Source organism: Panthera pardus, unplaced genomic scaffold, assembly GCF_024362965.1.
Source record: "Panthera pardus isolate Hobbes unplaced genomic scaffold, ASM2436296v1 HiC_scaffold_8, whole genome shotgun sequence".
In the NCBI taxonomy this organism is placed as follows: Eukaryota; Metazoa; Chordata; class Mammalia; order Carnivora; family Felidae; genus Panthera; species Panthera pardus.
This window is the reverse complement of record NW_026527013.1, coordinates 157,326,291-157,345,807: the sequence shown is the minus strand read 5'-3', so window position 1 is coordinate 157,345,807 and position 19,517 is coordinate 157,326,291. Positions and strand designations below refer to the sequence as shown.

General features: G+C 40.4%; 1 protein-coding gene across 5 annotated transcripts in view; it reads left to right on the top strand.

The window, feature by feature from the left end:
- TPK1 (thiamin pyrophosphokinase 1) overlaps window positions 1-19,517 on the top strand; it is a 347,870-nt gene that overhangs the window by 240,436 nt on the left and 87,917 nt on the right. For all 5 annotated transcript variants that reach the window (XM_019453102.2, XM_019453094.2, XM_019453103.2 and 2 more), the window contains one exon: window positions 16,094-16,205. In XM_019453102.2, coding sequence (XP_019308647.1) covers window positions 16,094-16,205 — 112 coding nt within the window. The remainder of the gene's footprint in view (window positions 1-16,093; window positions 16,206-19,517) is intronic.

Genomic DNA, 19,517 nt, shown 5'->3' with positions numbered 1-19,517 from the left:
GAGATGGTTTTCAGCCCTTTACCAGGTGCATCAATATATATATCTCAGAGAAAATGCCCAACTACCACGACTGAGCTATTAAATGCCAAATGTTTAAAAACTGTTACTGATGGTTAGAATAAAGGCTTCCCAGAACATACTTCTTAATGTTCCCTGCAATAAAGAATTACTGACATCATACAGGAAAAAAAATTAATATTTTGTCCTGACTTTAAAAAAAATCTCTTTAGTTTTACTTATTTTTTTCTAAGTAGCTAGTTGCATATACACATAGCTATTTCACTTGCCACTGTGTCCTTGGCTTGTGTTATAGTTGTGCCCAAATCATACACATCTTTCACTTTTGAAGTTTGGAACAACAGAGTCATGACAGCATTAATCATGATAAACAATCACGAAGTCTGTGACAGTATTTAACTTGGATATGGAGAATGAAAGAAGAGATATTAAAATGCCAGTGACATTCAAGAGCAGGACCTTTATTTTGTATCCACCCAAAGATTCTTTTCTTACAGATAACTTCAGAAATTAAACCCTGAAAGCGTTCTTTGTGCACCGGGTTTTCGAAGTGCTTGCACTCAACAATGAAAATGCAGTGCTTTCCTTGTCCAGGTCTACAGGAAAAAAGTGCTATCAGTTATTTAGAATCTGATTTATGCCTTAAGAGAGTAGCTGCCACTCTCTGTGATTTCATGGAAGCCGGGTATCAAGGAGCAATTTTCAAAGAATTGAAAGCTGGTGCAGGGTCATGAATAAACTCGGAGAAGCTTTGACCTTCCCTGTCAAATGATAAGGCCATAAATATGTTGGTAATTCTGCTTTGTTGTGAGTACCTGTTCTTTTCCATCACTGTGGAGTTTCTAGGATACCATAAATTGGTACCAACAAAACTAAAACAAATTTTTTTATTGTATAAAAAAATTAGAAGAGCAGAAAGCATAAGATAGAGAACACAGGAAGCAGCCTCTTGCGTATTGCTCCTGAAGTATATCTGGCATTGGAGGATCCAATTTTGGGAACTTTATAGTATCCAAATCAAATTTAAAATAACTTTTTGGTCACATTTTATCATTTACCTAAATGATACTAAGTAAATGATTTTGGGATAGGAAGCGAGATAGTTAATATACAATGTTTAATGCTTTTTTCCCTTATGATGCCAAGTTCATTAGGAAATAGGGCTCATTTTTGCTTTGATGCAGCCTTTTTAAATAGTCACATACAGTACAGTGAGTTTGAATATATGTAATGCTGTTAAGCATAAATATTCTGTTTTAATGATTGTTATCTTAATTTCATTAAGATGAAATTTAATGACTGTCAGGGAACATTTTGTGCTTCTAACTTCACCCTTCCCTTTCCCCCAGTTGGTAGCTTAGGGAGGAATAAAGATGAGGAAAAAATCAGTCCCAATAACCCACAGAGAAGGGGACAAAGGAAAGCTGGTAGTTTTCCTTAGCAACAACGTCTTATACTGCCACTTTTTAACCATATACCCTGCTGAACAAAAGTAAAAAAATACACATACATGCCTGTTCTGTTTTATGGACATTAAAAGAAGTAGAGGGGCCACAGGAAATAAGGGAAAGGGCCCTGGGGATCTGAAGATAAAGCAAAGCAGACACACGCACCTGGATGGGGACAGCAAGAGATTGAGAGTGTGTTGGTTATCCTTTGCTGTGTAACAAATGGCCCCAAATCTTGGTAGCTGAAAACAACAGTGAACCTTTATTATTTCTCAGTTTCTCTGCAGTTTTAGTATTTGGACTTTTCTGGGTGCTTTAAACTTGGGGGTCTCATGAAGTTCAGTTGTCTTGGATATCAGTCATAGGATTCCAAGGCAGCCCATTCCTATACCTGGCAAGCTGGTGCTGGCTGGTTGGGGAGGTAGATGGCTTCATCCCTCTCCGTGTGGGCCCCTACAGGGCTGGGTGAATGTCCTCATGACAGGGTGATTGACGTCCCCAAGAGCGAGTAATCTGCAAGAACAAACCAGCAAGAGGCAGCAGTCATATTTGTTACAATCTAGCTGAGAAGTGACACGCCAGCACTTTACAGTACCCAGTTGGTACACACAGCTTAGTCCTGTTCATTGTGGGCAATCGCTGTACAAGGACGTAAATGCCAAGAGGCGGTGTTCATTGGGTGCTGTTTTGGAGACTGACTGCCACAGAGAACCATGAGAAAAGGGTGGCAGACACACACGAACACAGACTTGGACAGACAGGAGAGGGTGAAGGACTGGGCACTTCCGTTGTGAGGGTGATCGTGCAACACGCTTGATTTGCTACAAACACGAAGACTGCCACCGTTACACCAGTTGTTACTGACCACACGCCCGCTGCATCGCCCCCCGTACACTTCGTTGTGCCTTCATGACAACCGTCTCCTTCGTAGCACAGAACCATAAAGTTAAGCTGCATTAAGGCCAGGATACCTCTCTCAGAAATCTCACCGTAATTTTACGTCAAGACCAAAAACTACCCAGTCTTCTTTGCAAACAGCAGTGCTTTTACCTTTCTCCTATTGAAGACCCTTACCTCACATGTAGGAGGTACCAACATCAGACTGCTGTAACGAGTAAGATTGTGATCTAACTTGAAAGGTGTATTTATTCCTACATTTTGCCAACACAGATGATGTGTTACATAATGGGGTACTTTCTGGGTTACTCTCAGAAGACAAAATGTCCTAACATTCTTGACGCGAAAAATGAAAGGCAAGTAAATTGACTGTCAGAAATTGAAAGTAATGCTTTGTTTGGTTGCCCATTTTAATCCTTTTAATAATAGTGAATGTGTATAGAGCATTGACTCTCTGTCAGGCACTATTCTAAGTACCTCACATATCAAGTCATTTAATCGTCAGCAATCCTTTTGTTCTGGTTTTATAGATAAGGAAGATGAAACACAAACATGGTGAAAAGGGATTCAAATCTGTGAAGTCTTACTTCAGCACCTGTACCCTTAACCACAGCGCTATGCATATAACAGGCTCCCTGAGGCTAGCTCAGAACAAGGATTCGTTGATAACAGCATTTCTCTTAGAACCACTCCATGGACAGCACCATAAGTCTAGCCACATGTCTTAGGGGCTAGAAGATGGAAATGGAAAACTTTCAGAGTGTTTCTCTTGAGGGGTCAGTGAGCAGGTGGGTAGGTCTGACTTACTTTGTCAATGGATCACTTTAGCTGCTGAGTTGAGAATAGACTCTTTTGGGACAATGGGAGATCTTGTTATGGGGACTTGTATAGAGAGGTAGTGAAGGAAATCATGAGAAGTGATAGGAATTGGGATATATTTAGAATATAGAGCAAATAGGATTTCCTTATGGGTATAAGAAAAGAAGAGAAACTTTTTGCCCAAACAGTTGGAAAGATGGAGTAAATATCAACTCCAATCAATATATGGTGGGTATGAGGTAAAAGACCAGGGTGTGTCAAATAGGCAGCTGGATGTTCGGGCCCACAGTTAGAGAACTCTCAGCTAGAGATACAAATTTGGGATTCGCCAAGATCTAGACAGTTGAGCTCACAAAGGGCAAACTGTAAATAGATTGGAGAGAAGGATGTAGCTGAGACTAAGGAACTGAGCACTGGGACAGTCCAACTTTAGGATCTGGAGAGAAGAGGAGACAGCAAAGAAAATTGTGGATCAAGGGGAAAACCAAGAGTGTGGTGTTCTGCAAGCAAAGTAAAGTTGGTATATAAAGGAAGAGAGAGTGATGACGACCCATTGCGAGTTCTACCGGAAGGTGAGGACTAATAATTTAGCAATTTAGAGGTCATTGGCTACCTTGATGAAAGCCAATTTGGAAAAGAGGTGTAAGCAAAAGTTTAGCTGGAATGAATGCAGGAGAACTGGAGGCAAGGAATTGGAAATGGTCAATTTCAACAACCCTTTCTAGCTGTTGTGTAAGGAAAAACAGAGAAATGGCATGGTGAGGTGGTAGCTAGCACATAAATTAGAGGTTGAGAGTAGTTATATGGAAAAGGCTAAGCTTAGTGCCCCCTTTCTGATAAATATTTGTTGTATTCCTACTATGTGTCTAACACTGTACAAAATTTTGGAGATATAAATATGAATGAGACATGGCTTTTCTCCTTGAAGTGTTTGCTTTCCAGCAAGAGAGTTAACCATAAAACCATGTGCTGTGGAGCCTTGAGGATGTGTGAGTAGCCAGGTTGCAGGTTCAGGGAGAACCCTGGAGAAGGATGGTGGAGGAGATGATGTTTGAACTAAGTCTTGGAACTTGTACCATTTGAATATTAACCTGACTCTTTCCAATTAATATATTATAGGAACTAGGGGAGAAACAAAATTGTCCTACTGGTTCCTGACTAAAAATAGTCCCATCTGTTTTAAAAACACTTTAATCTTCTTAATCTTAGGTCAGTCATTGATTTTGCTTTAACTGTTCCTTGTGCACTTCTGGAACACCCACTAGTGGGTTTTGAAAACACAAATTTGTGACCCATACCTTCTAATTAGCACCCTCCCTATACTGAGTCACTAGCAAAGGACAAGTAAATGAATGGGGACATGTAAATAGAATGGGGAATGTTGAAGATAGGTGGATGAAGTCAAGAAGGATAGCTATTCATTCACCTGTTAATTCCTTCATTTACTGCACATGTATTTATTATTTAGGATAAGCTTTGGTGAGGTTCTTGCAAAAGCTTAACTTGGACATTGAAGATAGGGAACAAAAAGTAATAATGAAAAGAAGAGCAAAGGAGTGAAATAGTTTTGACAGGCCTTTAAAGTCGGAAGCCTGGAAAAACATGGTAATGTAGTGAAAATTAGACTTTCAAATGATGGCATACTTGGGTATTGACCCTACACCTGCCCGTTACTAGTTGAGAGATCTTGGGCAAGTTGATGACTGCACTGAGTCTGTAATCTCTTCTGGTAACTCTGCCACTCAAGCTTGTTGAGTTATGGTATGCAGAAAACTATCAGGATATAGCCGATACTCAAAAACTGTTACATCACTTTTCCCTTTTTTTTCTTTTACTGGAACTTTCTCATTATTTCTTCCAGTTTATAAAGTTTGGTAGTTATTCTGGGGTTTGAAATACATAAATAATTGGCAAAATTGTCTTTTTCTCACCACCACTGACCCCCCCACCCCCACCCCCGCCACCTGTCAGGAACACTAACAACATCCCATGAGCATTGTGAATGTGAGTGGGGCGGGGGGGGGGGGGGGAGGGGGAAGACACCCAACTCAGCCAAACATGCTGAACATCAGCCATGCTGCATCTCCACAAGCAGAAACTCTTCCTGGAGTCTGTTTAGATAGGATAATGAACAGGATCCTTCTAGGAATTCTCTCCTTCCCCTCCACTCCCCTGCCAGTCTTGCTGACTTTGAGCTTCTGGGATCACAGAAAGGAGAAGTGCCTGGGGGATTGCTTAGCTAGGAGAGGCCAGCTAAGGGAGAATGTCGGTGCTTGAGAAACTGTGGGGAGTGGACTGTCTATTGGAAGAGCGTCTACATGCAGCTTTTTTATAGACAGAAGGTTGGAGTGGTTACCCATCCAGGCAGGAAAGTTGAAATATATATTGCAGTGTTGGTATTCCTGTCAACCCTTGATCAATGATGACAAAACTTCAAAAGTAAGTCCAGTGGTTTAGAGTCTGAATTGAATTGTATTTAAAGTATTTGCTTGTATTGGAAAATACAAAGAGAATCTCGTGTAATTTAGTAGTAGGCTCAATAAATACTGAGCATTTCAACAACAACAACAACAACAAAAAAGAATTGCATTTTGGATATGATGACTACTACATATGAGACCTCAGAAGGAGTTCTTAGAACTGTTCTAAAATTGATTCACAAAATTCATGTTTATATTCCTAAAAAGGACTATTTCAAAGTAGGACAACAACAACAAACAGTTAACTGAAAACTAGAGCTTTTATAAAGCAAATGGAGGTATGATTCTTTTTCTTAAGACAAACCAATGCTTTAAGGTTTAACATACGATGTTTAAATAAAAAAACTTCTCTTTCTTCTTTCCCGCTAATATTTCAGATTAGTCTCAGGAGTAATCGCATTTATTTTCCTTCAAATATTACTGGGACAAAGTGCCAAGGCTTTGATAAAATAAAAAGCAGAAATGAGTGGAGGGAACACTTCTATTCCAGTTAAACTGGAAGGACCTGATGGAAAGAGAAGGGTCTGTGTGAATGTTGGAAGCTCTGTTCTTGGCACGAGACACGTGTTATCTCACTGACTTCTCAAAATAACCCAGTGAGGTAGTATTGTAAACCCCATTTAATGTACTAACAAAAAATGTGTACTCTGTATACATCTTTAAGTGTATTTCGAGCGCTGTTGGCAAGTGTTTGTAATTGGTGGGTGCATGCCTCTGTCCTAGTGAACAGCTAAGCAAACACCATCTACACAAAGAATTCTAGGTGTGTGTAGTGAGTTCAGTTCAACTAGACTGTCCCTCCTCTACTCAAACTTTGATAAAGATTTTACTAAGCACATCGACCCCTTCTTTCAAGCCTTTTTCTTTCTGCTCCGAGCCATCAATCAATCAGATATTTATTAGACACTTAGTATGTTTCTTCACTGTGCTAGAAATCTAACAGAAATAGAAGGCAGGAGTTTTTGCCTTCAAATAAATTTTATTCTTTTTAAGGAGACGACACAAACCCATTTGAGAGATGCAATGCTGTAACAAAATGCTACACTTTGTAGTATAAAGACTGTAGCCATTAGAAGCAAGTGATCTCTGTTAACTGGAAGACACAGGACGTTTTCATAAAAAAGTAGAATTTGCCCTTTGCTGTGAAGTTTTTGCAGATTAAAGATGGAAAAGTAGCATAGAAATAGACAGGAGGACTTGGACATCCCAATCATTCCATATGTTAAGTAGAATAATAACATTTACCTGAAACTATTTGAAAATTCTGCCATAACTCTTTGACTCAGTATATATCTTTCAGCATAATTTGTCCTGTTAGAAATGCTTGCTTCTGGAGTAAGTATTGTCTTTAGACAGTACTTTAAAATATCCATGTCTTTGGGAGGAGCAAAGAGTAGGTTTCTGACATTTTAGCATGAGAGCACTCACCAGATGGTCTCCTCCGACTGGAATACAAGGGAGGTGTAAAGACAGAATAGGATGCATTGGAAAGAAAGGGAGGAAGGAAGGAAGGAAGGAAGGAAGGAAGGAAGGAAGGAAGGAAGGAAGGAAGGAAACAAAAACATCAATACAGAGGGATAGAAAAGAAAGGATAAACATTGATTTCATCAGTTTTGTTTTGAAATAGCTAGTGTTGGGGGTTAATAAGGAAATTAGCCTATCGTTATAGTATTCTACTGTCTCTAACAATTGTACATACTTTTGACTTTTGAATAAACAAACTAGCTTAAGTAGCATGCAGAAGGCTTTCTTTTTGGATAACCATCCAGTATTGTCATTAACCTTTTGATCAGAGAATAAGCCTACCTCCTATGTCAGAACACACATAATTTTAGCCTGAGGTTATCAAATAATTTCCAAACTGAAAATCCGATGGAGATTATTAATTTCAAGACATATCATTGAAATGTTCTGGCTGTGGAAATATTAAACCACAAAGTATTATCGTTTTGGATGCTGTGTATAGTATTTCTATTCCAAATCAGTATTTTCCTAGGTGAATTTCATGAAATGCAGATTCCATGGGTAATTATGAGGTGTTATTTGAGGGGCAAGAAAGAAGATCTCTGGTCCAGTAAGTGTGGGGAGCTCTTGCTCAAGTAAACAGCATTTCTTTGCTGCAAAACTACCGGGAACATCTAACCATGCTGCTGTGCGTTGTGACTTCCAGGAGGGGAATCTAAAACGCGCTCTTTCCGATCTTATCTGATCCTAGGAGTCGTGTTCTGTACAATGGACTTTGGAAACTGTGCTTCTTCCATAGTTGAAAACTCTAAAATCTGTCTATAGATAAGGTATTAGTGAATTTAAAAAAATGCCTTACATAAAATATGTAAATATATTTATATATAACATTCATTGTAGGCTACTCTGTATAAAACCAATACACTTATGTTTTGAATTCTGCTTGTGAAGCAAAATAAAAGTAGAGATACCAGTCTTCTAGCTCTCGGGTTGTAGAACTACAAATTCACCGGGGAGACCATTTCTCTTATGAGTACCTTCTGTCACATGAGTAGAAAATACACCATCACAGAAGTCTGTGTTTGTGAGAGAGAGGTAGCAGGTACAGTGTAGATACCTCCAGCTACTCCTTTCACTGTTCTTCCCTGCAGGCTATTTCATTTCCTGCAGCGTTTGTTGATAAATTTTTTAAGTACCTGGACAAACTAAAAAAAAATGAGCTACCAAAGGTTATCCTTGTGTTTAATCAGTGTACAATGGTATTTCATTCATACTGGCTCTGTGTGCCCGAAATCTTACTGCAGTTGGCCACAGGGTGTAAGTTCAGCATTAACAGCAATGTGATGAATGGCCATCCACTTTATACCTAGCATGGCCACCTGGTTCCTGAATCTTCCACTGAATAGAAATCTACTAAATAGGAAGTACGCTTATGTTCTTCCTGCGTTTGGTTGCTTTGTGAATGATCTGGTTAAACTGCTATGTATTTTGTGAGATCCACACGAAGATGTCTTGGCATAAAACTTGGCATAGTTATTGTATGTAACGATTTAGAGGTGTAAAGAGAATTCAGATGCCTCATTGTTTTATATTTTTGCGAAAGCAAAGGCTAGGGTGAACTTTATCTTTTCTGTCCGTTGTGTCTTAGGGTTTTGCAAAGAGGAAGCATAATAACAAAGTGACAATGATTTCTTACCCTTTCATTAGGTATCAATTTGTGTATATTTTGCTGCAGGTTGCCATTACAGTCTAGCAAAAGTGATCTCATGATGATGCCCACCTTTAACATGCTCCTATGTATGATTTCCAGCACAGGCGCCAAGCAATATCTTTGCTACTTTTCACTAAATTACAAGTTTATACCTTATTGAGGTTGTTAATATGTTAAGAATAGCCATGACTGGAAAAACAAACTGTCTGATTGAATTTTGTCCCGTCTTTACCATATAGAACTGCCTTTGATTTCAGCGAGTTATCTTAGCTCAGAACCGGGACAGAACAGGAGCCTGTGCAGTGAGTGATTCATGAGAGTGGATGGAAGTCAATGATTAGTTCATGTGCCTCTAGTCTCCAGTAATGGCATAAATCTTTGGGGAAGTTCTTTAATGTCAGGCTGTATGCCTGCCCGTGTCAAATCACATATAGGCTAGCATATATTATGAATGGAGAAATCTGAGGAATGAACAAAAATTCCTTTTGTTGCTCATTTTTTAAAGATGTCACATAGACTGAAGATATGGGAGACAAGCATAATATTGCTCTCCTTTAACCAAACAAAGCTAAATTTGCATATTTATGAACACAGAGACCATTCATGTATGGCTAAACATCTTTTTGGAACAAAAGAAAAAAATATTAATTGACTGCAGGCTAAAACCTATCTGTGACTTCTCAAGTCCACAAACTAGTTTATTCCCAGATTAAAAATTTCAAGGTGTGTTGGATGCTAAAATAATGAGGAGAGCAATGAATATATAGCAAGGCTGGAAAAGAAAGCTTACCACTGTGTCATTTAAATCAGTGGATTTTATAACAGCATCCTCTCCCTGGGATAATAAAACTTAACATGTATATGTGCTGTTTCCTTTGCATTATATGATACAAGTTGAAGAATCTTCTCTTAGGGAGTTAATGTCCACCAGTTGAGAAATCATTCCTTACTTCCTTCACCAATTCTTTTTTGTTTTTTAATTTTAAATTCCAGTGTAGTTAACACACAGTGTTATATTGGTTCAGGTGTGCAATATGGTGATTCAGCAGTTCCATAAATCTCCCCGTGCTCATCATAAGTGCCTCCTTAATCCCCATCACCTAGGTCACCCCGCCAACCCCCTCCCTCACCATCCTTTACCAAGTTATCTGGAACACCAAATATACTGTGTACAGCTGACCACTGCCGAACTGTTAAGCAGACCACAAACAGAAGGAGGAAAGTCTTCAATTAAAAGATAGGAATTAACTGTATTATTAAGTTCAGAATGTTAATTAAGTTCAGAATGTTAACTGTTAATGTCCAAATGGCTAAAATTAACAGGTGTTGTTGAGGATACAGAGAGAGGAGAACCCTCTTGCACAGTTGGGGGGAATGCAAACTGGTGCAGCAGCCACTCTGGAAAGTAGTGTGGAGGTTCCTCAGAAAACTAAAAATAGCCCTACCCTACGTTGCAGCAATTGCACTATTAGGTATTTACCCAAAGGGTACAAAAAACACATTCGAAAGGGGACATGCGCTCCAATGTTTCTAGCCGCATTATCAACAATAGCCAAACTATGGAGAGCCCAGATGTCTATCAACTGATGGATGGATAAGGAAGATGGAATACACCCATGATGGAATATTAGTCAGCCATCAAAGAGAATGAAATCTTGCCATTTGCAATGACGTAGATGGAGCTAGAATGTATTATGCTAAGCGAAATAAGTCAGAGAAAGGCAAGTATCTCATGATTTCACTCATATGGAATTTAAGAAACAAAACATGGGCAGAAAACATGAATAGACACTTCTCTAAAGAAGACATCCAGAGAAAAGATGTTCAACGTCGCTCCTTATCAGGGAAATACAAATCAAAACCACACTCCGATGTCACCTCACGCCAGTCAGAGTGGCCAAAATGAACAAATCGGGAGACTATAGATGCTGGAGAGGATGTGGAGAAATGGGAACCCTCTTGCACTGTTGGTGGGAATGCAAATTGGTGCAGCCGCTCTGGAAAGCAGTGTGGAGGTTCCTCAGAAAATTAAAAATAGACCTACCCTATGACCCAGCAATAGCACTGCTAGGAATTTACCCAAGGGATATAGGAGTACTGATGCATAGGGGCACTTGTACCCCAATGTTTATAGCAGCACTCTCAACAATAGCCAAATTATGGAAAGAGCCTAAATGTCCATCAACTGATGAATGGATAAAGAAATTGTGGTTTATATACACAATGGAGTACTACGTGGCAATGAGAAAGAATGAAATATGGCCCTTTGTAGCAACATGGTTGGAACTGGAGAGTGTGATGCTAAGTGAAATAAGCCATACAGAGAAAGACAGATACCATATGGTTTCACTCTTATGTGGATCCTGAGAAACTTAACAGAAACCCATGGGGGAGGGGAAGGAAAAAAAAAAAAAAGAGGTTAGAGTGGGAGAGAGCCAAAGCATAAGAGACTGTTAAAAACTGAGACCAAACTGAGGGTTGATGGGGGGTGGGAGGGAGGGGAGGGTGGATGATGGGTATTGAGGAGGGCACCTTTTGGGATGAGCACCGGGTGTTGTATGGAAACCAATTTGACAATAAATTTCATATATTAAAAAAAAAAGAAAATACTAAGTTTCAACATAAACATAAAAACCTATTGCTCACGGAAAAAAAAAAGAGAAACAAAACAGATGAATACAAGAGAAGAAGAGGAAAATAGAGAAGAAATGGAAACAAACCAAAAGAGACTCTTATTAATAGAGAACAAACTGAGGACTGGAGGAAGGTGGGTGGGAGATGGGCTAGAAGGGTGATGGGTATCAAAGAGGGCGCTTGTTGGGATGAGCACTGGGTGTTGTATATAACTGATGAACCACTGAATTCTACTTCTGAAACCGATATTGCATTGTGTGTTAACTAACTGAAATTTAAATAATTTTAATAAAGATAGGAATTAGCTAACACACTGAAAATAAGACAGCCCAATGGGACACAAATCCCTCTGGGATAAGGAAGGACGAAGAGGTCACAGTCTCTAACATCAGGCCTCATTGTCAGAGACCCCGTTACCTGAGACAAGGGTAGAGCCATCTGGGCCAGGTGAGTGTTCTGCCTTTCTTCTTCCTGAGCCGTCTGCCACTCAGTGCTCCAGAAGGAAGCTGTGGATTGCCTGTATCCCCTCTGATATGCTGCGCTTTCCGAGAGGCCAGCCCTTATCAGGCCACGACCCACCCACACAAAAAGCCACCACCGCTTTCTGTTCCTTTGCTGCTAAAACCAAAGCAATTGCAAAGAAATCAGAATTTCTACGGTCCTCCGTTGTCATCATGAAGGAGGCTTTGTTACCGCTTTCAGAATTTGGTAAAGTGTGTTATATTTGGCATCTACGGACGATAATTTGTTTTCTATCCAGCATCTATATCTTCAGAGAGAATAATTTCCATAAGGGAGAGTGGTAGGGAGAAACAAGACTCATGTTTGTCTGGCAAAGCTAGTCAATGTAAATTAATTCAGGGAAAATTTCTATGCCAGGAAATTAAGGCAGCTCATGGCTTAAACAAAAAATCCTGTTTTTTAGTGGGGGGGAAAGTAGAGTAAGTTATACTGTTGCTGAGGAGCAGATGTACACATCTCTGTGCAGGACCTTCATGTGGCTAGCATGGGGTTCGGACCTACCGTCACATTGCTGCCAGTCCCATTTAAGGGACGAGAAACTGAAAGGTCACCAGGGGACTTTTTTTTTTTTTAATTAATAGACTTTATTTTTACAACAGTTTTAGGCCTACAGAACACTGAGCAGACTAGACACAGAGTTTCCATATGCCCCTCTCCCGCTCACACTTCCCCTATTATTTTGCATTCGTGTGGTACATGGGTTCCAAGTGACAAAGCGATATAGCATAGTATTATTTTTTAAAGTCCGTAAAATTTACATTAGCGTTCACTCCCTGTGTTAGAGATTCTATGGGTCTTGACAAATGCATAAGTTCATGTATCTGTCATTAATGGTGTCACAAGGACGAGCTTCACTGCCTGAAAATCCCCGGGCCCCACCGGTCCGCCCTACCCTAGTGGCCCAATCAGGGAGTGTCCTGACCCCTCCCCCCCGCCCCCCCCCCCCCAGCTCCGCAAATGCGCAGCCTTGTGCACGGAGTGATTTCTGTTCCCATGCAAAGCCTCACGGAGCCCCTTGCCTAAGCTCTGCCCTCCCCTCTGCACATGAGCAGGTCTCTGATCAGTCTGTTTCCTACTTTTCCGTGCTGCAACTTCCATGCAGTGATGGCAGCCTTCGCGTGGACGTCTCTGATGCCGGTATGGAGGTGTCTGAGGGAGGACTGTGGCCGGAGAAGGACACAGCTATTGGAGTGCCCCCTCCTCGCTCCCGTTTCGGCTGCTTAGGCGTGTTATCCACATCACCAGTTACTTAGACCTGGAGCAGTGTTTAAATCCCCCCCCAACCCCCCCAATCTGCCTCCAGGCACTATTTCTGGATTCTTCCCGAAAATGATGAGAAAATGAGGGCCACTCCGCTTTACCATATCCTTTGACAGGTACTGCCTTGCTCTATAACATGTAAAAGTTTCTATAACCATACTAACAGTTTCTATGCTTTTGCTCTAAATTGATCTAAAACACACCAGGGGCAGCTGGGTGGCTCAGTCGGTTAAGCATCTGACTCTTGATCTGGACTCGATCCTGATCTCTTGGTTCCTTAGTTTGAGCCCCTCCTCTGGCTCTATCCTGTCAGCATGGAGCCATTTCACATCCTCTGTGCTGCTCTCTCCCTGCCCCTCTGCCACCTGTGCACGCCCCCCCCCCAAATGAATATTAAAAAAAAAAACCCAAAGATCATTATTCAAGAACAAGGTTAGTTTTCTTTTACTTGTAAGTTTTTTCCATGGCTATATCCCAGTCATTCCTCTTTTTTGAATTACTGTTTAGAATTCCTAGAATATTTTCCCTATTTTTATTTTAGACTCTTCAGAAGAGTCTAAGAATTACCGGCTTGTATCGCTTCGTAAAAGTGATAAGTAAAAAGGATATTGTTATCTTTATAAGATTTCAGTGCTGAGTCTCTTATGCTCACTGGTTACTGGCACGTTATCCTCTCCGGTCCAGGCAGGAATCGTCAGTGATGGATCCAGCCATTTGCCTCCCTTGTATCCCTACGCCACATTCCCATTCTCCTTGCTCTTTTCATAGGCAGGCAGGTTAGTGTGTGTGTATATATACGTATATATTTAATCTTTTAATATATATTTAAATTTTATTATTAGAAGTGTCTTATTGTTTGCATTTATTTTAATTTACATAGATGGGTTCTGTGATTTCTCACAGTTCTGTTTCTTATTGGGCCTTGTTTTCACAATGCATTATGTTGTCAGTTCACCTACGTTTCTCCGCGTGCCTCTGTACATTTCCACGTGTTGCCTATCTTTTCTTCCAGTAATGGTCACCAAGTTCAAATATATTTTATGTTTTCTTTACATATTCTTTGTGTTTGAATATATTTAAGCCCGCTTAATTGAATTTATGCCTTCTGATTAAGTGTTCAAATATATATGGATATACACAAACATAAATACACACACGTATATACACAAATATGTAAGTATGTATGAACTGTGTGGGTAATAAAGATCTGCATAAGTTTGTGTTAAATTTCAAGAGCTGATAAGTAATTTAGAGAGTTGTTTTCCTAGTAAAAGCAATCCTTTGAGTAAAGACAAAGCCTACTCAGACGTTGAGTTCTTATGTGCAGTAGGGTAAGTTCTCAGAAGCCTAAAATAGAGTCCAGAAGTCATAAGGAATAAATAAAATGCTATAAAAGGAGACTTAACTACCTTACTTTGTTATTATATCATATATTAAATATACTTTTAAATAATATTTTGTTAAAATAAAGAATATCCTGGGGGGGGCACCTGGGTGGCTCAGTCGGTTATGCATCTGACTTCGACTCACGTCATGATCTCACGGTCCGTGAGTTCGAGCCCGCATCAGGCTCTGTGCTGAATGCTTGCTCAGAGCCTGGAGCCTGCTTCAGATTCTGTGTCTCCTTTTCTCTCTGCCCCTCGCCCGCTCATGCTTTGTCTCACTCTGTTTCTCAAAAATAAATAAATGTAAAAAAATTAAAAAAAAAAAGAATATCCTTTGGAACATACTTGTTCAGAGTTTTGTGAATTATGGAAAATATCTTTTTCATGTAATTATTGAATAGATATGTGCCTTGGCATTTTCCCATAAGGACTTGAGGCGTCCTTCTACAAAGACCATATACTCTAAGGATAATGAATAGAATAGGAATGGAAAGTCATTACTTTACAGCAGAAGAGGAATTTCCAAATATTTTATTTAAAATCAAACATTGTAGAGGTGCCTGGGTGGCTCAGTGGGTTAAGCGTCTGACTCTTGATCTCCGCTCAGGTCATGATCTCAAGGTTTGTGAATTCGAGCCCCGCATCGGGCTCTGTGCTTACAGCATGGAGCCTGCTTGGGATTCTGTCTCTCCTCGTCTCTGCCCCTCCTCTGCTGTGCACATGCTCTCTCTCTCTCTCTGTTTCTCTCTCTCTCTCTCTCAAAGTAAATAAATAAACTAAAACAAAACAAAACAAAACAAAAAAACCCATTGTAGCCTTGGTTGAACATTACATTTAACTTTAACCTTCTTATAAACTGAAAAATCGAAAACATGGTAAATTATACCGGTTTTCATAATCCAGATGGAGGAAGCGTTCTCATTCCTTGGGGTAGATACCGTTTCCGGGCAGAGGCACTTCTTAGTGGACGTGCCCTACAGGAGCCACGAATGTAGGAAGCAGGCTAACCATTAGCAGGATTGACGTGGAATTCGGAAAGCTAGAAGCCCGGTTCTGAGATAAAGTAGAGCTTGTACTTAGCAAGCAATGTTTTACTTACACCTGACCAAGTGTTTGACTAAGACCCTAGAATTCTGTCACATAGAACGCGACATCATTAGCACGAGGATTCCGTTCAGTCTTCAGAATTGCCAAGTACATGTAGGAATCCTGGTTTGCCCCCTTGTTATCTGTGTGGGCCTGGACACATTTAATCTCTGCAAGCTTCACCTTTCTCATATGTAAGAATGAGAAGTAACAATAAGCTACCTTGTAAAATTGTGGCTAGGATTAAGTACGATGAGCCACGTGAAGTTCTCGGATGGTCCGCGCGCCTCCCCAGGTCTTGAGTGTACATTGACTTGACCCCTGCCCTTTCTCTTCACCGTGTCGATGATCATTCTTTCTCTACTTCAGGGAAAGCACAAATTGCATGTAGATACCGGAATGGAAGGCGACTGGTGTGGCCTTATTCCTGTCGGACAGCCTTGCAATCACGTCACCACAACGGGCCTGAAGTGGAACCTCAGTGAGTAAAACCCTTGCCAAAGGGAGGTTTTCTTTCTTAAGAAGCGTATATAATTCACGGTGAGATAAATACCTCTCTGTCTGGTACACACCTAGCTGTGGAGCTGCTGGCTTCTAGGCAGCTCTGTGTTCAGCCTGCCGGCGAACTGCCAGGCCGTCTTCCCAAGCGGCAGCACCGTTTCGTATTCCTCCCAGCGACGCGTGAGGTCTCCGGTTTCTCCACATCGCCACCCACACTTGTTATTTTCTTTTTGTTTGGTTTCGACACATCTTCGTGGTTATGAAGTGGTACCTCATTGTGGTTTTGCTTTTTCCCCGATGACTGATGATGCCAAACGCCTTTTCGGGCACTCAGGGGCCACTTGTATATTTTGGAGTAATGTCTTCAGATCTCATGCTCGTATTTTAATTGCGTTATTTTTGTTTTTTGGTTGAGTTGTAAGATTTCTTTATATATTCCAGATACAAGTCCTTCATCAGATACATGACTCACAAATATTTTCTCAGAGTCTTTGACTAATCTCTTCAGTGCCTGAAATTTAATTAACTAAATTCATTAACTTAATTCTGATGACGTCTGATTTTCTTTTCCTCTTATGGATTCTATTTCTAGTGCCGAATCTAAGAACTGTTTGCGAAACCTTCTTCATGATTTTGTGTTGTTGAAACCCCCTTTCCTTTTCCAGATAAGCAGGAATTCTGACCAAAGTAGTAAATTCTCTTCATAATCAAACCTCTGAGGTTTTGTAAGATTAGCTGCTCTTACTAAGTTTTAAAGTGTTTCCCAGTACTTATTAACTGTAATAAGTCCAAATTATACTGAAGTGTCTGATTTGAAAGGAACAAAAAATGAGGTGTATCTTTTCATGAATTAAAGCTGATTCCACAATAAACTGTCAGGCTTGTGAAACGAGTCAACTCCAGTCTCTTTAAGAATAACGGCAATTTAATCAAAGAGCTTTGGTTGAATGTCAAAGGGATTGTCTCCTGATTGACCAGTACCTCTAAGGTTGTAAAAACCAAAATACGGAGCCATGTTCTTTTAGAACATGTATAACTCTTAGGTTCCCACAAGGAAATAAATATTTCAAGAAGTAAATAATTTGAAGATAAAAAGATATTTTAAAAGCCTTTTCTGCGAGCCACTGCTGAAACAATTAGGAAAAACGAGAGATATTTTGAGGCAAATGTCTGGAGAGCTCATCAGAATTTGAAAGGATGGTGAGACAGATCCGCTCTGGTGCACGGAAATCAGTGACGGGCTTTGAAGCTGTTTAGCTAAAACTGACATGAGTTCCCATTAGAAACTTTCTGTGAAAACATCTGCATCCTAAACCAATTACACTTTTTAGAGTTCCATTCTTTCCCAGGACCGAGTCTAGATACTGGTGAGGTCCTTCTGGATCTGGCAGTGGGCTCACTTTTCAGGGCTGGTTGGCGGACACAGAGGGTGACGGTCGATTCTTCCGGGCTCCTGAGAACATCCTGTGACCTGGCTGTCCCACAGTAATAAGCACTCCCTAATTCTGTAAAATGAAGTTGACTCTGGGAAGGGGACCTTGGGCATGACGTGGCTTTTAATCTTTTTATCCATGATAATGTTCCAATCCTGCAGAAATGCTCCGTATTATTCCTTACTTATATGTGTACGGATGGCACTAACTTTTGAAATAATCATTTTTTTCGTCTAGAATTTTTATGTAAAATATGGAAATAGCAACTTAATGGAGTATGCAAAACAAGAAAATTGAGACAAAAACCGCTTCATCCATTCTCTGTGGTGAAAGTGCTAACTAATGGGGTCTTGTGACAGGTAATATTACTTCATTAAAAAGTAGTAATACCAGCTGGGAAATGACTGGAAGAGCAGTGTCAAGATTTCTGTCACCGAGAGGACAGGGCCTCTGCTTAACTCGGTGTCACTGTCTGGGAAAGGCGAGGCCTGAGGTCAGTGTCAACTTGTCAGTCACACCCACGAAGTGACAGGGTGGCCTGGCCGGGGAAAGAGAAAGGAGGTGCAGTAACTCAAGTCGGGTGCTGATCACTTCTTAGGTCAAGGAGAGGACGCAAGTCCTCCTGAGGAAACCGATCGATGTCTCCCTCATGTGGTCTGGAGACTGGCTCTCTCCCAGGCTTTACCCGCTCTAAAATATGATGTCACAAGTTCTGAAACTCACCCGATTTCCCTGTTTCGAGTTGCAATATCTCTCATCGCACTCTGTCTTTAAAACGAGTGTGAGGGGCGCCTGGGTGGCTTGGTCAGTTAAGCGTCCGACTTCGGCTCAGGTCATGATCTCGCGGTCCGTGAGTTCGAGCCCCACGTCGGGCTCTGTGCTGACAGCTCAGAGCCTGGAGCCTGTTTCAGATTCTGTGTCTCCCTCTCTCTCTGCTCCTCCCCTGTTCATGCTCTGTCTCTCTGTGTCTCAAAAATAAACGTTAAAAAAAAAAATTATAAATAAATAAATAATAAAACAAGTGTGAAAGATGCCTCTGTACCAGTCACCTAGCAGTGAAGCTTAACTGTCTCTGAAGTTGCCTGTCTGTAGGACAGTGTTTTATTTCCTAGCAGTGTGCTGGGAACATTGTGGAACATGGTTCTGGGACCAGAGTTTTCTCTAGGCTGTGCACGCTCAGGAGTAAAACAGCTGCATCCTGGACCTGAGCGCCTTCACTTTTCTTAAGTGTTCCACACTGCTCTGACAGTGACAGTGAGAAAGCCACCGTGAACTCATCCAGGAGAACGCAAGGGTTCCCACACTCTGGATCCTCACGCGATTCTCGATATTGTCACATTTCAGCATTTTTGCCAGTCTGATGCATGTCGGTGATATTTCATTACGGTCTCTGGTTACCGCTGAGGGAAAGCATCTTTCTGTAGTTACTCCTGGCTTTTTCATCTTCATAAATGTTAGCATTAGTTTGACAGGTGTCACATACACACAATCCCATTGTATGTTTTATTGGAATCATTTTTCATGTGTAGATTAATTGCGAGAAAACAACAATTGGGGAAGAAAATTCCTATGTGTAATTGAGTCATCCTATCCATAAACATAATATATCTCTCTTTTAGAACTTTTTAATTGCTTTCAATAATTTAAAAATTTGTCCATAAAATCCTGTACATCTTATGTAAGATTTATTTCTAGGAACCATATATTTTGTGTTGCTATTGTAAATTATACCTTTTAAAAAATTAAATTTCTGAGTTCCTTGGTAGTACATAGACATACAATTGACTTTTAGTATATTGTTATCAATTTATTGCTGAATGCTTTTATTGTTTTTAAAAAATGTGAGTATAGATTCACTA